The sequence below is a fragment of the Macrobrachium nipponense genome, chromosome 13 (genome assembly GCF_015104395.2).
Source record: "Macrobrachium nipponense isolate FS-2020 chromosome 13, ASM1510439v2, whole genome shotgun sequence".
Classification (NCBI taxonomy): Eukaryota; Metazoa; Arthropoda; class Malacostraca; order Decapoda; family Palaemonidae; genus Macrobrachium; species Macrobrachium nipponense.
Window position 1 is genome coordinate 96515452 of NC_087206.1, and position 18398 is coordinate 96533849.

At 38.0% G+C, this 18398-nt stretch overlaps 1 protein-coding gene across 1 annotated transcript; it reads left to right on the forward strand.

Moving 5' to 3' along the window:
* Nucleotides 1-13081: 13081 nt before the first annotated feature.
* Nucleotides 13082-13891, forward strand: LOC135225397 (uncharacterized). Its single transcript, XM_064264734.1, has one exon. The coding sequence runs from the start codon at nucleotides 13082-13084 to the stop codon at nucleotides 13889-13891; it is 810 nt and encodes a 269-aa protein (XP_064120804.1).
* Nucleotides 13892-18398: the final 4507 nt, after the last annotated feature.

Genomic DNA, 18398 nt, shown 5'->3' on the forward strand with positions numbered 1-18398 from the left:
TTTAAACTTCAGGGCTGAATGCTGTTAATGTGATGATAGAAAATATTTGAAATTATATGAACACTAATAAAGTGTGCCTTTTTACAAGAGTAAAATTATCTATGAGAAATTGCAACCGGCAGGCGTTGAAGTAACGAGCTATCTCTGAATGAAATTAGCAGGAAGTATTTTTCTATTTAATATCTTTAATTTGAGAGCAAATTCAGTCAGCAATGAAATAAAAACCATACAATTAGTGAAAAATGTTCTAATTATATACCCTTGCAAATCTAGGATAATTGCAGCCACATACAACTGAGAAAACGACATCAGATAAAAAGAAAAATAATATCAAAGATTCCCTTGAGACACAAGAATTTGGCAAAAGGCTTCTTAATCTAATACATAGAATTCAGCAAAACTGGCATTTATTCATATACATGCTAATAGGCCTTTTCATTAAGCATTGAATTTATATTCACGAAAAAATCGATTTATTTAAGAGGAGTGAAATTGTGTTAAGGAACAATTTATAGATATTTTTTTTCTTCTTCTTTTACCATTTCCCCTGAGTCTCCCTTTCCATTTTACCCTCCATCTCGCCTCGAACCTTGTTCTAGGCTATATAGCCTAATCTTCATTCCAGAAAAGAAAAAGGTTTCCAGTCCATAGCTAGAAGCAAAAGAGAAAAAAGCAAATGTTCGAGATTGGAGGAAAGAGCTTGGGGTGGCACTCGTCGATATCCAGAGGATGGAAAGATAGCTGGTTGTGTTGACTCTAAGATATTTTTTCTCCTTGAGAGTTTTATGGTCGGTGAGAATGAGATGTTCCTGAGCTACAAGCATTTACGTAATTCACGAATGCTCTCGTATTTTCATGAAGCAGCTGCAGCAAAGAGATACTGGGAACAAAACACACTATTATAACAGACGCGCATAATCTGTCGGTGGCATATGATAGTTTCACTGCGTACTGTCGAAAATGTACAATCGGCAAAATGGATGAATGGTGCAGATCTCTCTTCACTTTCCGAAGGTTCGTGGATGCCTACAACTTGTTAGCTTATAAAGCCGCAACTCTGGTTTAACCCACTCCGAAAGGGAAAAATACATGCATAAAAAATACATGCATATAAAGAGGGGGAGAGAATGGAACATCAGTGCCTATGAAATCCTGTTTATATATATATATATATATATATATATCATATATATATATATATTATATATATATATATATATATATATATATATAGTATTTACATACAGCAGCAAATCTAAATGATTTCCGATTCAGTTAATCAAGCTAGCTTTTCCCTGACGCTCAGCAAACAAAAGCAAAATACGATAAGATAGATAAAAGATGTGTTGAAAAGTCGTTCAAGAATTTTGTTGAATTATTCCTGTCCAAACATCAGGTATAAACACCAACAGTTCTCAGTGATAAAGTAAATATCTTCGGAAGTCGAGAGTTGAAAATCGCAAACTACTCCGTGTTAGCTGAAAGCAGCTCATGACAGCGCATGAAGGAGCCTGTAAACAAACCACCATTTGTGGAGTATTTCTTTAGTATATTTCGATTCAGTGTGTGTACATTTCACTTTTCATTAAGGCTGCTCTTGTAGATCCAAGCATTCGGAATGAGCCGCGTTCCTTGCTGCTTCTGGAATTGTTGATTCGCCTAATTAGATGACAGGATATTTTTTTACATGGAGTAAATTTGTTTATTTTGTATCAAGTGGGGCCTATGAAGAGTTCTGGATTATACACACACTTAGCCATTTCCACATGACTGAAGTTTTCTAAAATAAAAATGAGCCCATTTCATGCTGATTTTCAACTTCTGAATTATGCAAGAATGAACCGTCTGCGTTGAGAGCAAGCATCGCATAAGTCTATTCTCTTATCTGCATAGAAGCCCCAACCCACAATAGCAAGTCAGTCACAAAATTCAGAAATTTTCAGGGCTTTTTAGAAATCGCATTCTGCCTTGCTAGCACTTTCTTGGCCGCCCTCTTCTTCCTCCAAAAACCTCTGAAGCCTGTTCTTTCGGCCCTGTCTCCCTCCTTTCTCTTCGGAAGACTAAACCATCTTAATATACTCTGATCCACGTTTTTTTTTTATTAATTTATTTATTATTTATTTTTTTTTTTGCCAAGTTCGAATATTTCTCGTCTTTTAAAATCTGCTTACTCCCTATATACCGCTCATCATCTCGCCAATTTCTACTTTTTTTTTCTGTATTCGAATTCACCATCCAACTTCACTTCCATAAAGAAAGGTTGACTCAACACTCCTCTCTTATGTCCCAACGTTGATTCCATAGACTCTCTTCTTCTCTTTCAAACACATTACAGGACTCTCGCTGCACTCTTTTCTCATCCTGCCATCATAATATATGACAATTACTCCAAAAGACCTATACGCATCAGCAATTTTCATTCTACCACCGACCAACAGGCATTAATTTCTACCTTCCTAGCTGCCATTTACCGTACTGCTGTCAACACTTACTTTCAGCCCCTTATATATAATAATAATAATAATAATAATAATAATAATAATAATAATAATAATAATAATAATAATAATAATAATAATAATAATAATAATGGGCATAATACACACCACCAGTATCACAGAAACAAATAACTTGACATATGCAGGAGCAAGATTAGTAGCAGAACTGATGGGAATTCGAACACCAACACCACCAGCACAACCAAACCAACAGAAACCAAAACAGCAAACCTCCTTGAAAAGGCGCCTGGAAAAGCAAATCATGGTGATGAGATCTGACTTTGAGGTTAAACTGAAAGAGATGGCAGAAAAAAGGCCTAAGAAGCAAGAAAAACAAGGGAGGTAACTCAACGAGAAATACAAAGTACAAGAGAGGGGACTAAACAACACAATAGAAGATGTAAAAACAGAGGCTTAAGGCCAAAGCACAATAAGATCCAACGGTACATGAACAGGAATAAGGGATACCAACAGAACAAACTATTCGGAACCAACCAGAAAAGACTATACAGCCAACTAAGAGGGGAAGACAACCACCCAGAAATTCCTGAAGCCGAACCAAGTAAGAGACTCTGGGAAAACATATGGAGCATCCGTATCACACAACAAACATGCAACATGGCTCCAGGAAGTCAAGGAGAAGAAACAGGGAGAATAAAACAAAGATTCACAGACATCACGACAGACCACAGGTCAGACACCAACTAAAGAAAATGCCAAACTGGAAAGCCCCAGGTCCCGATGAAGTCCATGGATACTGGCTCAAAAACTTCAGGCCCTCACCCCTAGAATAGCAGAACAACTCCAGCATTGTAGCTCAAATCACCAAGCACCCAAATGGATGACCACAGGAGAACATCCTTAGTACAAAAAGACAAGAGTAAGGGAAATATAGCCAGTAACTACAGCCTATCACCTGCCTACCATTAATGTGGAAGTTACTAACAGGTATCATCAGTGAAAGGCTATACAACTACCTGAGGAGACAAACACCATCCCCCACCACAGAAAGGCTGCAGAAGGAGTGTAGGGCACAAAAGACCAGCTCCTGATAGACAAAATGGTAATGAAGAACAGTAGGAGAGGAAAACCAACCTAAGCATGGCATGGATAGACTAATAAGAAAGCCTTCGACATGATACCACACACATGGCTAATAGAATGCCTGAAAATATATGGGGCAGAGGAAAACACCATCAGCTTCCTCAAAAATACAATGCGCAACTGGAATACAATACTTACAAGCTCTGGAATAAGACTAGCAGAGGTTAATATCAGGAGAGGGATCTTCCAGGGCGACTCACTGTCCCCACTACTCTTCTAGTAGCCATGATTCCCATGACAAAAGTACTACAGAAGATGGATGCCGGTACCAACTCAAGAAAAGAGGTAACAGAATCACCATCTGATGTTCATGGACGACATCAAGCTGTATGGTAAGAGCATCAAGGAAATAGATACCCTAATCCAGACTGTAAGGATTGTATCTGGGGACATCAGGATGGAGTTTGGAATAGAAAAATGCGCCTTAGTCAACATACAAAAAGGCAAAGTAACGAGGAACTGAAGGGATAAGGCTACCAGATGGGAGCAACATCAAACACATAGATGAGACAGGATACAATAACCTGGGAATAATGGAAGGAGGAGATATAAAACACCAAGAGATGAAGGACACGATCAGGAAAGAATATATGCAGAGACTCAAGGCGATACTCAAATCAAAACTCAACGCCGGAAATATGATAAAAGCCATAAACACATGGGCAGTGCCAGTAATCAGATACAGCGCAGGAATAGTGGAATGGACGAAGGCAGAACTCCGCAGCATAGATCAGAAACCAGGAAACATATGACAAATACACAAAGCACTACACCCAAAGAGCAAAACTACGGACAGACTATACATAACACGAAAGGAAGGAGGGAGAGGACTACTAAGTATAGAGGACTGCGTCACATCGAAAACAGAGCACTGGGCAATATCTGAAAACCAGTGAAGACGAGTGGCTAAAGAGTGCATGGGAAGAAGGACTAATAAAAGCGAGACGAAGACCCAGAAATATACAGAGACAGGAGAAAGACAGAAAGAACAGAGGACTGGCACAACAAACCAATGCAACGGAACAATACTGATGACAGACTAAAGAACTAGCCAGCGATGACAATTGGCAATGGCTACAGAGGGGAGAGCTAAAGAAGGAAACTGAAGGAATGATACAGCGGCACAAGATCAAGGCCTAAGAACCAGATATGTTTCAAAGTACGATAGACGGAAATAACATCTCTCCCATATGTAGGAAGTGCAATACGAAAAGTGAAACCATAAACCACATAGCAAGTGAATGCCCGGCACTTGCACAGAACCAGTACAAAAAGAGGCATGATTCAGTGGCAAAAGCCCTCCACTGGAGCCTGTGCAAGAAACATCAGCTACCTTGCAGTAATAAGTGGTACGAGCACCAACCTGAAGGAGTGATAGAAAACGATCAGGCAAAGATCCTCTGGGACTATGGTATCAGAACGGATAGGGTGGGGATACGTGCAAAACAGACCAGACGTGACGTTGATTGACAAAGTCAAGAAGAAGTATCACTCATTGATGTCGCAATACCATGGGACACCAGAGTTGAAGAGAAAGAGAGGGAAAAATTGGAATAAGTATCAAGATCTGAAAAATAGAAATAAGAAGGATATGGGATTATGCCAGTGGCAAATCGTACCCATAATCATAGGAGCACTAGGCACGATCCCAAGATCCCTGAAAAGGAATCTAGAAAAACTAGAGGCTGAAGTAGCTCCAGGACTCATGCAGAAGAGTGTGAATCCTAGAAACGGCACACATAGTAAGAAGAGTGATGGACTCCTAAGGGGGCAGGATGCAACCCGGCCCCAACCCCACACTATAAATACCACCCAGTCGAATTGGAGGACTGTGATAGAGCAAAAAAAAAAAAAAAAAAAAAAAAAAAAAAAAAAAAAAAAAAAAAAAAAAAAAAAAAAAAAAAAAAAAAAAAAAAAAAAAAAAAAAAAAAAAAATAATAATAATAATAATAATAATAATAATAATAATAATAATAATAATAATAATAATAATAATAATAATAATAATTATTATTATTATTATTATTATTATTATTATTATTATATTATTATTATTATTATTATTATTATTATTATTATTATTATTATAACAATATTATACATGAATTTTTTCATATTCACAAACATTAGGTAAAATTTTCATTTGATTCTGCATTCACGTAACCTTGGGTTACCATTACAGGTGGAATTGAACCACCAAATTGTTTGATTTGCATCTTGTGATGGATCGCTATCACTTATAAATTTTCCCCTTCAGTGTATGTTAAAAGGTTGAGTGAATTTAGTATTAAACGACAATTGGAGCTTAATACTTGTGGATATAGAAAGTCACAAACACACACCTACATACATACATTTATATATATATATATATATATATATATATATATATATATATATATATATATATATATATATATAACACCTAAGGCCATTCATCTCTCAGATGACATCCCAAACCTGTAGGATGCTGCAGGTAATGAGTGATTATTGTTGGTTTTGTTTTGTTTGTATAGTGTTTTTACGTTGCATGGAACCAGTGATTATTCAGCAACGGGACCAACGGCTTTACGTGACTTCCGAACCACGTCGAGAGTAACCTTCTGTCACCAGAAATACACATCTCTCACTCCTCAATGGAATGGCCGGGAATCGAACCCGCGATCACCGAGGTGAGAAGCAAACACCAAACCAACCACGCCACTGAGACGCTTGATTTTTTTTGGCGCCTTACAAACCCGGCTCATATCCACTGAGCGGTGGAGTTCATTGACCTATGTATGAAAAAGGACCAGAAGACGATATACCTCACTCATAATTGAAAGTTTATTTACGAATGTTTCCGTCGAAGAAGGTATCAGCATCATCCTTGATCGTGTAATCTTACAGGAAATTCGCGAAATCACCAATTCACTTGGTGACATTTGATCCCCAAGGGGGTAGCACTAAAGACGGCGAAGCAGTGATTCCTCTACACCGGTTCGCCGTGTTTAGTACTAGCCCCTCGGGGATCAAATGTCCCTAAGTGGATTGGTAATTTCACGAATTCCCTGAAACTTTCAGGAATTACGTGGAATCCATGGTTTCACATTCTTACTGTAACATATACAGGTCCGACAAGAGCCCGCTGCCCATTTCCGAAGATGTCCTCCGAGATATGCTGAAGGCCAGTACTAGGGAAGCCGCTTTTCTCTTTCATGGGGGGAATTATTTCGGCAAGTAGACGGAGTTGCCATAGATCCCCACTAAGAATCCTTTTTGCAAACATATACATGATCACCTTCGAAGACAGGACCTTAAGAAAACACCAAAAACCTAAGGCACATGGACGGTACATCGACGATATTTTCGTCACAATAAAAGAAAGAAGACGATGCCTGAAAACTAGCAGATGCTCTGAAAAGAAACTCGGTGCACAACTTCACCACAGAGCCAGCACAAGACTAGACCGTTTCTTGACGTCCTGGTAAATCAACAAGAAGGGCAGTTCAAAACTACCGTGTATACAAACGTTGGACGTTGCTTGAATGCACGAGAATGTCCGGACCCATAAAAAGACTTTGGTGAGTGCGTATGTCAATAGCAGGTCCTGGTCAGTAGAACCTTTTGCACAGCACATCGTGCAGGGACATACGTAACGAACTTGACTGAATTCGTCAATTGTTGGTAAACAACCTTTAAGAGCATCAAATAATCGGAACTGCAATAAAAAACAAAATGGAAGAATTTTACCAATGCCTCATGACGACGAACAAGGAGGAGAACTTGATTTGCCGTAGTCTTCATTATGGGTCTGCATACAAGTAGGAATACCGCACACTCTGTGTGATAATTAGCAGAGGATTAACCGCAAAAGTCCCTTACCACATACCTAATGAGCCCCAGAATCTATAGTAAACCTAACCTTGTAGTAGCCCTAATAATGACGAACAGCCCTGCAGTGCACGAACGTAGTTTACAAATTCGCTTGTCCAGAGGAGATGTGTAAATCTCACTGCCAAAACTGCATCAGGAACACAACAACGACCCTTCAGAGACGTACGGTGGCTCATAGAAATCAAGGGGTCATTTATCAGCATTATATAAATGTGCACGACAGGAAACCATCCATACAAGAGCTGATAGAATGCACCCAAATCGTACACAGAGGATAACTATGGTCGCCTCTGAATAGCCGAAGCGGTAAGCACCGCTGCCCAGAAACCGACCCTAATTATTCAACAAGAGTAGGCTCATATACTCTCCTGCAGAAGGAGATCCTAGGAATACGTGAGCTAATAGAGACCAGACAGCACGCCCCCAACCACCGGGCACATCGCCCCCCCTGAGGGGACATGAGAGCGAATGCCAAGTGACATGCTTGCTCAAGTCGCTGAGGTCACTGCTCAACACGATCCTCGAGCCGTAATTATAGATGAACAATTGGACGCACACGTGTAATTAAATTTAATACCATACACATTTATGTATAAACAGACACTTGCTTATTTGAACTTTTTACATACGTTATAAAATTTAATTTAATTTTGTTCCTTGTCTATAATCGCAAATTAACACTCAAGATTTTACTTAACTTTAAACACTAAAGAAATAATAAGCACATGGGTATCATATTTTAAATATTTACCTAACAACATGTTTAAAGTTTTACTCTTGTTGCCATACATGCTCTTTATACCCAAAACAACACCCTGAAATTATTAAGGTTTTAAATCCTTTGACCAACCAGTAGACAGATCAGAAGGTCTTTCTCCCCACACGATGATATAAATAGGCCGAGAGGCCAGATTGTGAATCTAATCATTAATCTGTCAAAGAAATACTTAAGAACGTAGGAAGTATCATGTCGGAAAAAGACCTTATTCTTTGCACTACTGCATTGAACTGAGCAATTAGATTTCCCTTTACCGTAGGCGCCTTGAGTTTGCAATGACCGCAGGCCCGTTATTGACAGGGAAATGTGATTATACTTTAGAATGAAGCTTCTTGTGTGGATATAGGATCGGTGTAACGCTAGATCAGTGGTTCTCAACCTGGGGGCGTCAGCAATTTCCAGGGGAGGCGCGAGCCCTAGGGAAAAATGAATAAAAAATTATCTAATTATATTCGTTATTCTCTCAACAAGACCGAGGAACTAATATTAAGAACTTTATGAAAAAATGCAAAAGTATTGCCTTAAAACGTTACTTTCCAATTGTCTACTACCCTAGTCAGGCTCGTTGGGCTTTCAGTGTTTTGTAATTATTGACCTCCCTCCCTATCCCTCTGGACGCCTCTTTTTCTCTTTTATTTTCAAGTCTGGGAGGGAATTTTACTCACAGATGCAAGGGGGGCGTAGAAGGAAGGACCGACTCTTAGAAGGGGCGTGGTCATATAAAGGTTGAGAACCACTGCACTGGATGAATGAGTTTGTCAGAGGATGTTAAGGGCGGGGAATGAAAATACAATTAACGCGCATATTTTGACCGCCGTACACAAAGCAGGCGAGCAGGTCGCAATGCAATTATATCAGAGTTGATTCAACACGTGATATCAAGAAATCCTCATTGCATTTCGAACTCATATTATCCAGATCATGGACGCCCTCCAAACCACAAATCGTATTTTCGCATTTGCATCTAATAAGCACCTAATTTAGATCTCATATATTTAGACTATTATGGTGGCTGGTCGATGAATGCTGATTACTCCGTCAAAATGAGTATTGGGTATCGATGTTTTTCATATGACTTGATCCTATTTCCATGATCTCTATTATTCAGTGTAGAACAATTTCTGCTTAATTTGCTGAAATTAACGTTTATCATAATGGAAAAGACAGCGAGCACTAATTTGATTAACTGTGATGTAAAGGAAAATAAAATTCTATTCGATCTCTAATTGATATAGGACTATAATTACATGGATATCAGTTACCTAATACTGACTGATTTTAGACTAATACTTTTATTATGATTTTCATCTTGAAAGCAAGTTAGTTCTTTTCAAGTCATTTAGTAAACTAAAGCATTTGAAATTACTGAAGTATTGCTCTCTTAACCTTACTTATTCAAGTAACTTACCACACAGTATAGGGCTTATGGTGCATCTAAGAGTAATGACACAAAACACATTAAAAAGTCAAATAGAAAAGCCAGTTGTCTCTGTAAGTGTATAGTTAAGAACACAATAGTCTTCGCAAATAGCTCCAAATTATCATAAGAAAAATATTCTTTAAAATATCTAGCAACCAAATATAATAAAACTGGCCGATGAAAGAGAATGAAAACAGAACAACTGCTATGAGTATAATGGATAAAATATAATATAGAATTTAGTTCAACGGCCAAGCACTGGGACCTACTAGGTCACCCAACGATGAAACAAATATTGACGGTAAAAGATTTGAAAGGCGTAACAGGAGGAAAACTTCGCAGTTGCACTATGAAACAATTGTTAGGGGAGGGTGAACAGAAAGATGGAAGGGTATATGAAAGGAGGTGAGGCTCTACCCCCATAAAGGGGCTATGGATATATCTCCTATATAATCACGATCAACATAAAACCATAGGTGGACAAGAGCTGTCATCTTAAAATGATGGATTTTATTCCAGACTTCCAGTTTCTCTCATACTGAGCCTTTCAGAGTAGTATCAGAGGACCCAAGAGCTCGTAACTTTTCCTGTAATGTGCACCAAAAGCTTCTGAGGATCGTAACAAGACCACATACCAATTGAAGACCGCATCATTATAGTACTTATGGCATCACTTCAAAATTCAGGTCTATTTCGTTATATCTAAATTTCGTTGGTGAATAATGCGAAAAAATTAACAATAAAATAAAATATCAATAATAGTGTTGGGTTAGTTGATTTTTATGCAATTTGATATCTCAAATTGTGATAGAATTTTTATATAGAAAGTTGTCTACAAAATGGCTTAACGGATTTCCACGTCAGTCCAAGACGTCAGTTGGAGTGAACTGAAAAGCTCATTATCTTCACACAATCTATTTTAGTCTGCAGCCGCCGCTGGTGTCTTAGTTCATGTGAGTTCGTCAAGGTATTCAGCTCCAGAAAACTTTCAGACATTACAAGAAAATGAAATTTCCTTGCTTTAGAGTCAAGCACACTAAATTAAGAAATAATTAAAACATGACTCTTCTGTTTGGAGTAAAAAGGATTCGTGATTAAAATGAGAGATTGGCTTGAAATTTTGTCAGATATATAAGAAAAATAAAATCTGGAAAATAAATTCTTTACTGAGCACTCCTAATCCTGCTTGCGCATTTGCCATGTGAACATATATGAATACGTTGGTTGAAATTTATATGGCTAACTTGCGACTTTCCACATATATTACCTAATCTGTTTGAGTTTCATAGTCCTCAAGGAACAAAAGTGCATCAAATTACCATAAGGATGGGTGAGATTCGTCTTCAGTGTCAGCGCCTGAGTTCTTGGCGTTGAACATTTATTTGAATATATATTACTGCGTCCTTTGTAGCTAACGTATCCCCACCTTTTATTTTTATGTATAATAAATATAACTAAAACTTCGTATGTAATTCTTTACCTCTGTTTAGTGATGAGATTTTATTTTCCACGGGTGGTTGAGAGGTGTGTCCTATAAAGTTTCATGAATTCGAGCTAAAACCCTCGTATGCCCGTGATGTCGACTGGAGAGACAGATGACCCCTCCATGCAACGAAGGACCTCCAGCTGATAACTTGATTGCAGTCCGCAAAGTGTCAACCACTCCGCACTTGTTTTTAGGAAATCATGTCAGTTGCCAGTTAGTCCATATGCCGTCAAACTAGCTCGCAAAAATCCACTGACAGTTTAACTAAGCCTGTGAGGGAGGGACACCTAAGGCCTAACAAAAATAACTCCATCGCTGAAAAACGAATCTAAAATAGTAGAAATAAGTACCCGGGTTTTTTTTTTTTTTTTACATACTCTCTTGTCTCCTACTGGTCTGATAACAATTAGCCGAAGAAATATAATTTTATCTCATGCTCTTATTCCCATTATTTTACACAATTCTTTGTCATCATATTCACGTAATTTCACCATTAGTTATAAGAACTGGAATTTCTTGCTCCGAGTTACATATTTACTTCCTTCTTCTAGAGGGAGTATATAGTCGTTCTGAGGTCATTTTTAAATAATCCAGTTGAGAAGCATTTGGCAGGGTACATTAAACCGGGGATAACGTTTGTTTTTATTTTATGCATTTACTACCCATACTCAAAATAAGTTTCCTTTGAAGTATTCATGACATTTGAGCAAAACATGCTTGGTGATGTGTAGGATGTTTCCACATGATGCATATGAAAGTTACTTGTATTCCCGCCAAAATGTGTTTAAGGCGAGAGAAATTGAGTCTGGGGCAGTCTCGCTGGAGTAAGCGTGTCCTCAACATTGTCACGTACACTGCTGCTCATCATGTATTGGATTGCGTGAATATACAGCTATTGCATATTGCTCGTGTTTGAGTATACCTAACCTGCTTACATGGCGCAGTGAGTAGGATGGGATTTCTGGTGTTAAAAGAACATTGTAGTTGCAAAGAGGATAAAGTCCCATTTTGTTGCAAAGGGGGTGGAAGCTTGTCCTCTGTGGAAGTAGACATTTAACCTCGGCAGAAATCAATTATGCAGTCGGTGAAGGAGGGGCTGCTGCAGTGGTATGGTGCTTTCAGAAAGCTAGATTATTCCTACTGGGATGTCCACAATATTATCCTTGTTACTGACCTGACCACCGTCCGCTGGTCAAAGTGTTTGGTGATAGAGAATTGAAAGACATTGCAAATCCTCGTTTGCTTCGATTAAAGGAAAACACATTACAATACAGTTTCACGGTGAAATACATTCCTGGGAAGAAAAACTCAGCAGCCGATACTCTTTCAAGATACCCAGTAATCAGAAGCCCAATAAATGCGAGTGGCAGTGAGATGGGGGAGGAGGTTGGGAGTTCGTGCGTTGCAGCATTGATCACGTCGCTGAGTGATGACGTCATAACCCTCGACTGGAATTCTGTTAAAAAAGCTGCTGAAAGCGATGTGGAATATCAGCTGCTAAAGAGTATGGTAGCCGCAGGTTCTTGGCCGGTATCAAGAAATTTAGTAGACTCCAGCATAAAGCCGTATTTTAACGTACGAGACCGACTTGGCATCGTGGACGAACTGGTGGTGTATTCATATGATGAAGGGCACATACGACTAGTAATACCTATGTCACTACGAGACCGAGTTGTCTCTAACCTACACTCAGGCCACCAAAGTTCCGATTCAATGATTCGTAAGGCACAACAGGCTGTGTATTGGCCTGGGATGGAGGGTCAACTGAAACTCAAGAGGATGCTGGCAGTGCAGAACATGTGACGTCATCGCGCCATCCCAACAAAAGGAACCGCTATTGCCTACCCCACCCCCTGAATATCCTTTTCAACAGACGGTCACGGATATGTTTCAAATATGTGGAAAACAATATCTGGCATATGCAGATAGCCTTACTGGTTGCCTTCTTTCCAAGTGGTGCTACTTCTGCTAAGTTGATCCCACTCTTCCGACGATACTTCATGCAGTGGGGTGCCCCGGAAGAAATCTCCCTCAATGGTGGCACCAATTTGGTAAGCACTGAAATGGCTAGCTTCCTACAGAAATGGTCCGTTAGGATGAGAATATCCTCAGCCCATTACCCCCAATCTAACGGGAGGGCAGAGGCAGCAGTACGTACAGCAAAAAGAACCATTCAAGATAACACAAGAAGGGACGGAAGCCTCGACACAGATAGTTTTGCAAGAGCCATTTTGCAATACAGAAATATGCCCCTAAGAGACATCGATAAATCGCCGGCACAGTTAGCCATGGGACGACAACTCAGAGACTCAGTCCCCATGATTAAAAGCTATCATAAGATAACAGAGCAGTGGGCAGACATTATGATAGACAGAGAGGAGAAGATGGGTAGACACTTGAGAAATGTCAAGTTCCGTCATGATTCTAGTGCAAAGAGACTCCGCCCCTTGCAAACGGGTACCACAGTAGCAGTGCAAAATGTTGTCTCTAAGGCCTGGGATCGTATTGCAAAAGTCATTGAAATGAAAGGAGACCGCCAATATGTCATAAAACTAGATGGTAGTGGAAGAATATCAACGATAAACAGAAAACATCTTCGGGAAATAAGAGTGCAGGATTCCCCACTTACTCGTTCACTTTTCCACGCTGACTCGTGTGCTGACCGCCAATCTAGAAGAGGGACGAGGAAAATAAATCCTCCGAGTTGGCGTAAAAACTACATTTTGTGATTTTTCAATTATGTACAATTTGATTTCTCTTTAGTTTTTGTTTGTTTGTATGGTGTTTTTATGTTGCATGGAGCCAGTGGTTATTCAGCAACGGGACCAATGGCTTTACGTGACTTCCGAACCACGTCGAGAGTGAACTCCTATCACTAGAAATACACATCTCTCACTCCTTAATGGAATGGCCGAGAATTGAACCCGCGACTACCTAGGTGAGAAGCAAACAACTAACCAACCACGACAATTTGATTTTTCTTTGTGCACTGAATATGTGACCATTTTGTAATAACTTGTCAATTTCATGCAACTAAATGTCATCCTGCTTTGCAATGAGCACGTAATCACGTTCCACTTATATGATTTGTGTTCTCTTTCATATAACACCATTTTGTCGTCAGTATGCCTTACACTTCTCTTCTGTATAATACTTGATAAACATTCAATTTCATGAAAAGTGTAATACATTTATTTTAGAGAAGGGATGTAGGATGTTTCCATATGATGCATGTGAAAGTTACTTGTATTTCTGCCAAAATGTGTTTAAGGCGGGAGAAATTGAGTCTGGGGCAGCCTCGCTGGAGTAAGCGTCGCCTCAACATTGTCGAGTGCACTGCTGCTCATCATGTATAAGATTGCGTGAATAGGCAGCTATTGCATATTGCTCGTGTTTGAGTATACCTAACCTGCTTACAGGTGGTAATTACCGGTCGGCTGGTTTGGGGAGATACCTTCGTCCAATGGGGGTAGGGGCAGGGCTGCCGAAGTGTGGAAATGACGTCACTAATACGGCTTATCTTGTCCACATTGTGATTAGGTGTGGAGTGTGGAATCCACACGTAAAAATTTTCCACGCTTTTTACTTAAAATGCGTATGCTAGTTAAAATCTAATAATAAGTTATGAATTTTTTTTCCTATTCTATTTTATAAGTCTCACACACAAATAGCAATAAAAATAAATAATTGGTTTTATCCTTTTTAATGTGTGGATGCGTTTGGATGTTTATCAGATGCATAACGCTGACCGTTGATTCATGTGCAAACCAAGACCTAGAATATAAGCTAGATTTGACCGTACGAACTGGCTGGCTCCAGCTCCAACCAGCCTCAGTTACCTATTCAAAATTATTTTCAATCTGGTCCTCAACAAAATCAACATTTATTCTTTTTCATAATACTAGAGAGTATTCTTAATTTGCTAGTTTTGATGGTATATTTTCTAGAAAAATTTGTGAAATATATGCATACATTCATACTGCCATTTGGTAGCAAATTATTCTTCAGCGATGCACTTTACAGCTTTGCAAATTGCAATACACATTGCAATTTTTGCTTGTGAAAATGATCAATGTGCCCGTATAATCAGTTTGGTTATTCTACCAGTACGGTGACAAACTTTTGAAAGGAACGGCCTTTAATGATTTCATAACTGTAATTTGTATAACGTAAGACCTTAGCAAAAATCATAGGCCTAGTTTACCAGTATGGATGATAGCGCTCATGATTTCGTTGTCAGTTGATATTGTCCTAAATGAATGACTATGTGTATAACAACGATAAAAGTGAGAAATTGTATAATGCAGTGTTAATTAAATCCTCATGTAAAATTAAATGGTTCAGTACATTAGCCAAGGTCCAGGATACGTTGCCAGTTTACTTTACTCTAAAAAATATGACATAGTTATAAGACTGGTGCTTACTATTACATTTGCAGCTTTAATTCTTTATGAAAGTGATTGTAATTATGTAATTGCAATGATACAATACAGTAATAATTATTTTTTTAAGCTCACTTGCGATCATATAACCAAAAGTGTTAGTTGGCCCAAGATATAGGTCTAGTCATTATATTTATGGCAATGATGCCGGATTGAACATCATTAGAAATTTATCGTTATATTTCATTACGATGGTGTGATCAAGATGCCTTATATATATAAACTTGTTGTAAAACACCTATGTTACTTTTTTTCATGGTCAAATTAGATAAGTTTCATTTCAGTTTTTCATCATCAGATTAAAGGAGTACCGACTGTTGTTGAGAAGTTTTGCTTCTTTTACCCTCTCGTCAAAAAAAAAAAAAAAAAAAAAAAAAAAAAAAAAAAAAAAAAAAAAAAAAAAAAACTAGAATAAAATTCTAACTAAATGTTTAAATAATATGAGCTAAAAACGGAAAGGGCCAGTGCCTATCCTTATTCATCAGTTAAAAAAAATGGTATCGTTTGGGAATTCATACCGCCAAGCTTGGAGCACTTACAAAATCAAGATAAACAACTTATACATACATCAGTTCGATAAAGTCGAATATATTGCATAACTGGCAACTGTCTGAGACCGAGCGTGGATTTGCTTAGTGTGGAAATCTGGCAGCCCTGGTAGGGGTTGTTTGGTGTACTGCATGCTGTGAATTGTAGAGTCGACCGACTTGGGGAATTTAGGGAAAAAACTTGAAACGAGCTCTAAACTGGAACTAAGCTGCGCTCCAGTAAATACTGCATTTCACGTTTGCTCCCCGCCAAGAACCTCGCTTCCCTATATAGAGCATATTTGTTTATTGCAACGTTGTCTTCATTTTTTTTTTCCCGGGAACAATTGCTCATGAGCAGATATCTGCACAGTTTACACAGTCTGTTGTAGAGTGTTATAATCGCTTCTAAAATTATTCAGATGAAGCATTCACTTGGGAACTAGTTTTCAGAGCGTATACGCAGTTAAACGGCTATTCCCGCTGAAGTGAATCCCGCGGCCGCCAGCCGCCACAAAACGCCTAGTCTCTAATCATCGGTGATTCTCTTACCAAATTTGTGGTGATACTCGAAAATATGTGAGTAAAGATAGCAACTGCGTTATTCATATGTTTAGAATACCACTGATTGACTTATGTAATTATATTCAGTAATTACATATACAGGTATGGCATAATGCAGAAAGCAAATCAATCAACTCAATCAAGACAAGATGGTGTGGTTATAGTTTTGCAAGTCTGGTTAAGTAGTACAACCAAGTATTCTTCTTCAAGTTTGTTCGTTTATCAGGTTGCCAGGTACCTGTTTTCTTGAATACCAAGGTTTCTAGGCGACCTCTAACATAATTTTGCACAAAGTTAACCCTTAAACGGCGAAGCGGTAAATAAAAAAATGACTCCCGTATGCCGGAGGGGTTTGAGAGTGAGAGCGTAAGCGGAAAAAATATTTTTTTCAAAAAATCACAGCGCGCTTAGTTTTCAAGATTAAGAGTTCATTTTTGGCTCCTTTTTTTGTCATTGCTTGAGGCTTAGTATGCAACCATCAGAAATGAAAATAATTATCATTATCATATATAAATAATGCGATATATGATAGCACAAAAACGAAATTTCATATATAATTGTATTCAAATCGCGCTGTGCGCCAAACGGGTAGAGGTAACAAGTTACTTTATTTTTCGTTGTAATGTGCACTAAATTGCAATCATTTTGATATATAACACATTGTAAAACGATAAAAGCAACACAGAGAAAATATTATCACAAAATGATGCATGAATTCGTAGCGCGCGGATGTAAAAAAATAATTTTTTAAAAAATTCACCATAAATCGAAATATTGTTATAGAGACTTGCAATTTGTTGCAATTTGTTTGAATATTACGATACTGTAAGAGTTTTAGCTTACAAATGCAGTTTTCGACCATTTCAAACGAGTTAAAGTTGACCGAATGTCGAATTTTTGTTTAAAATTTTTTTTATATGCAAATATAAAAAAAATGAGAAATGCTACAACCTTCCAATAATTTTTGTTATATTGTTCATGTTATTGCGCACATTTTCATATATAAAACTCTAAAAAAAGCGTAATATGAAAAGGCTAATATTAGGAGAATGTGACCTACGCGTTTCCGAGATTTTCGGCCGAGAATCGGCGCGTGGATGGAATAAAAATATTTTTTTCAAATATTCACCATAAATCGAGATATTGTTCTAGAGACTTGAAATATGTTTTAAATTGAAGATAAATGATTGAATATTGCTAGACTGTAAGATTTTTATGTTACAAATGCGTTTTTTTACCATTTCGGTTGAGTCAAAGTTGACCGATTGTAGTTTTTTTCGTACTTATCGTATTTTATATGCAAATATTTCAAAAATGAGAAATGCTACAACCTTCCAATATTTTTTGTTATATTGTGCACGTTTTTGCGCACATTTACATATATAAACCTTTAAAAAAAGCGTAATATGAAAAGGCACAAATATTAGGAGAATGTGACCTACGCGTTTCCGAGATTTTCGGCCGAGAATCGGCGCGCGGACGGAATAAAAATATTTTTTTCAAATATTCACCATAAATCGAGATATTGTTCTAGAGACTTGCAATATGTTTTAAATTGAAGATAAATGATTGAATATTACTAGACTGTAATATTTTTATGTTACAAATGCGTTTTTTGACTTTTTCGGTTGAGTCAAAGTTGACCGATCGTAGTTTTTTTCGTACTTATCGTAATTTATATGCAAATATTTCAAAAATGAGAA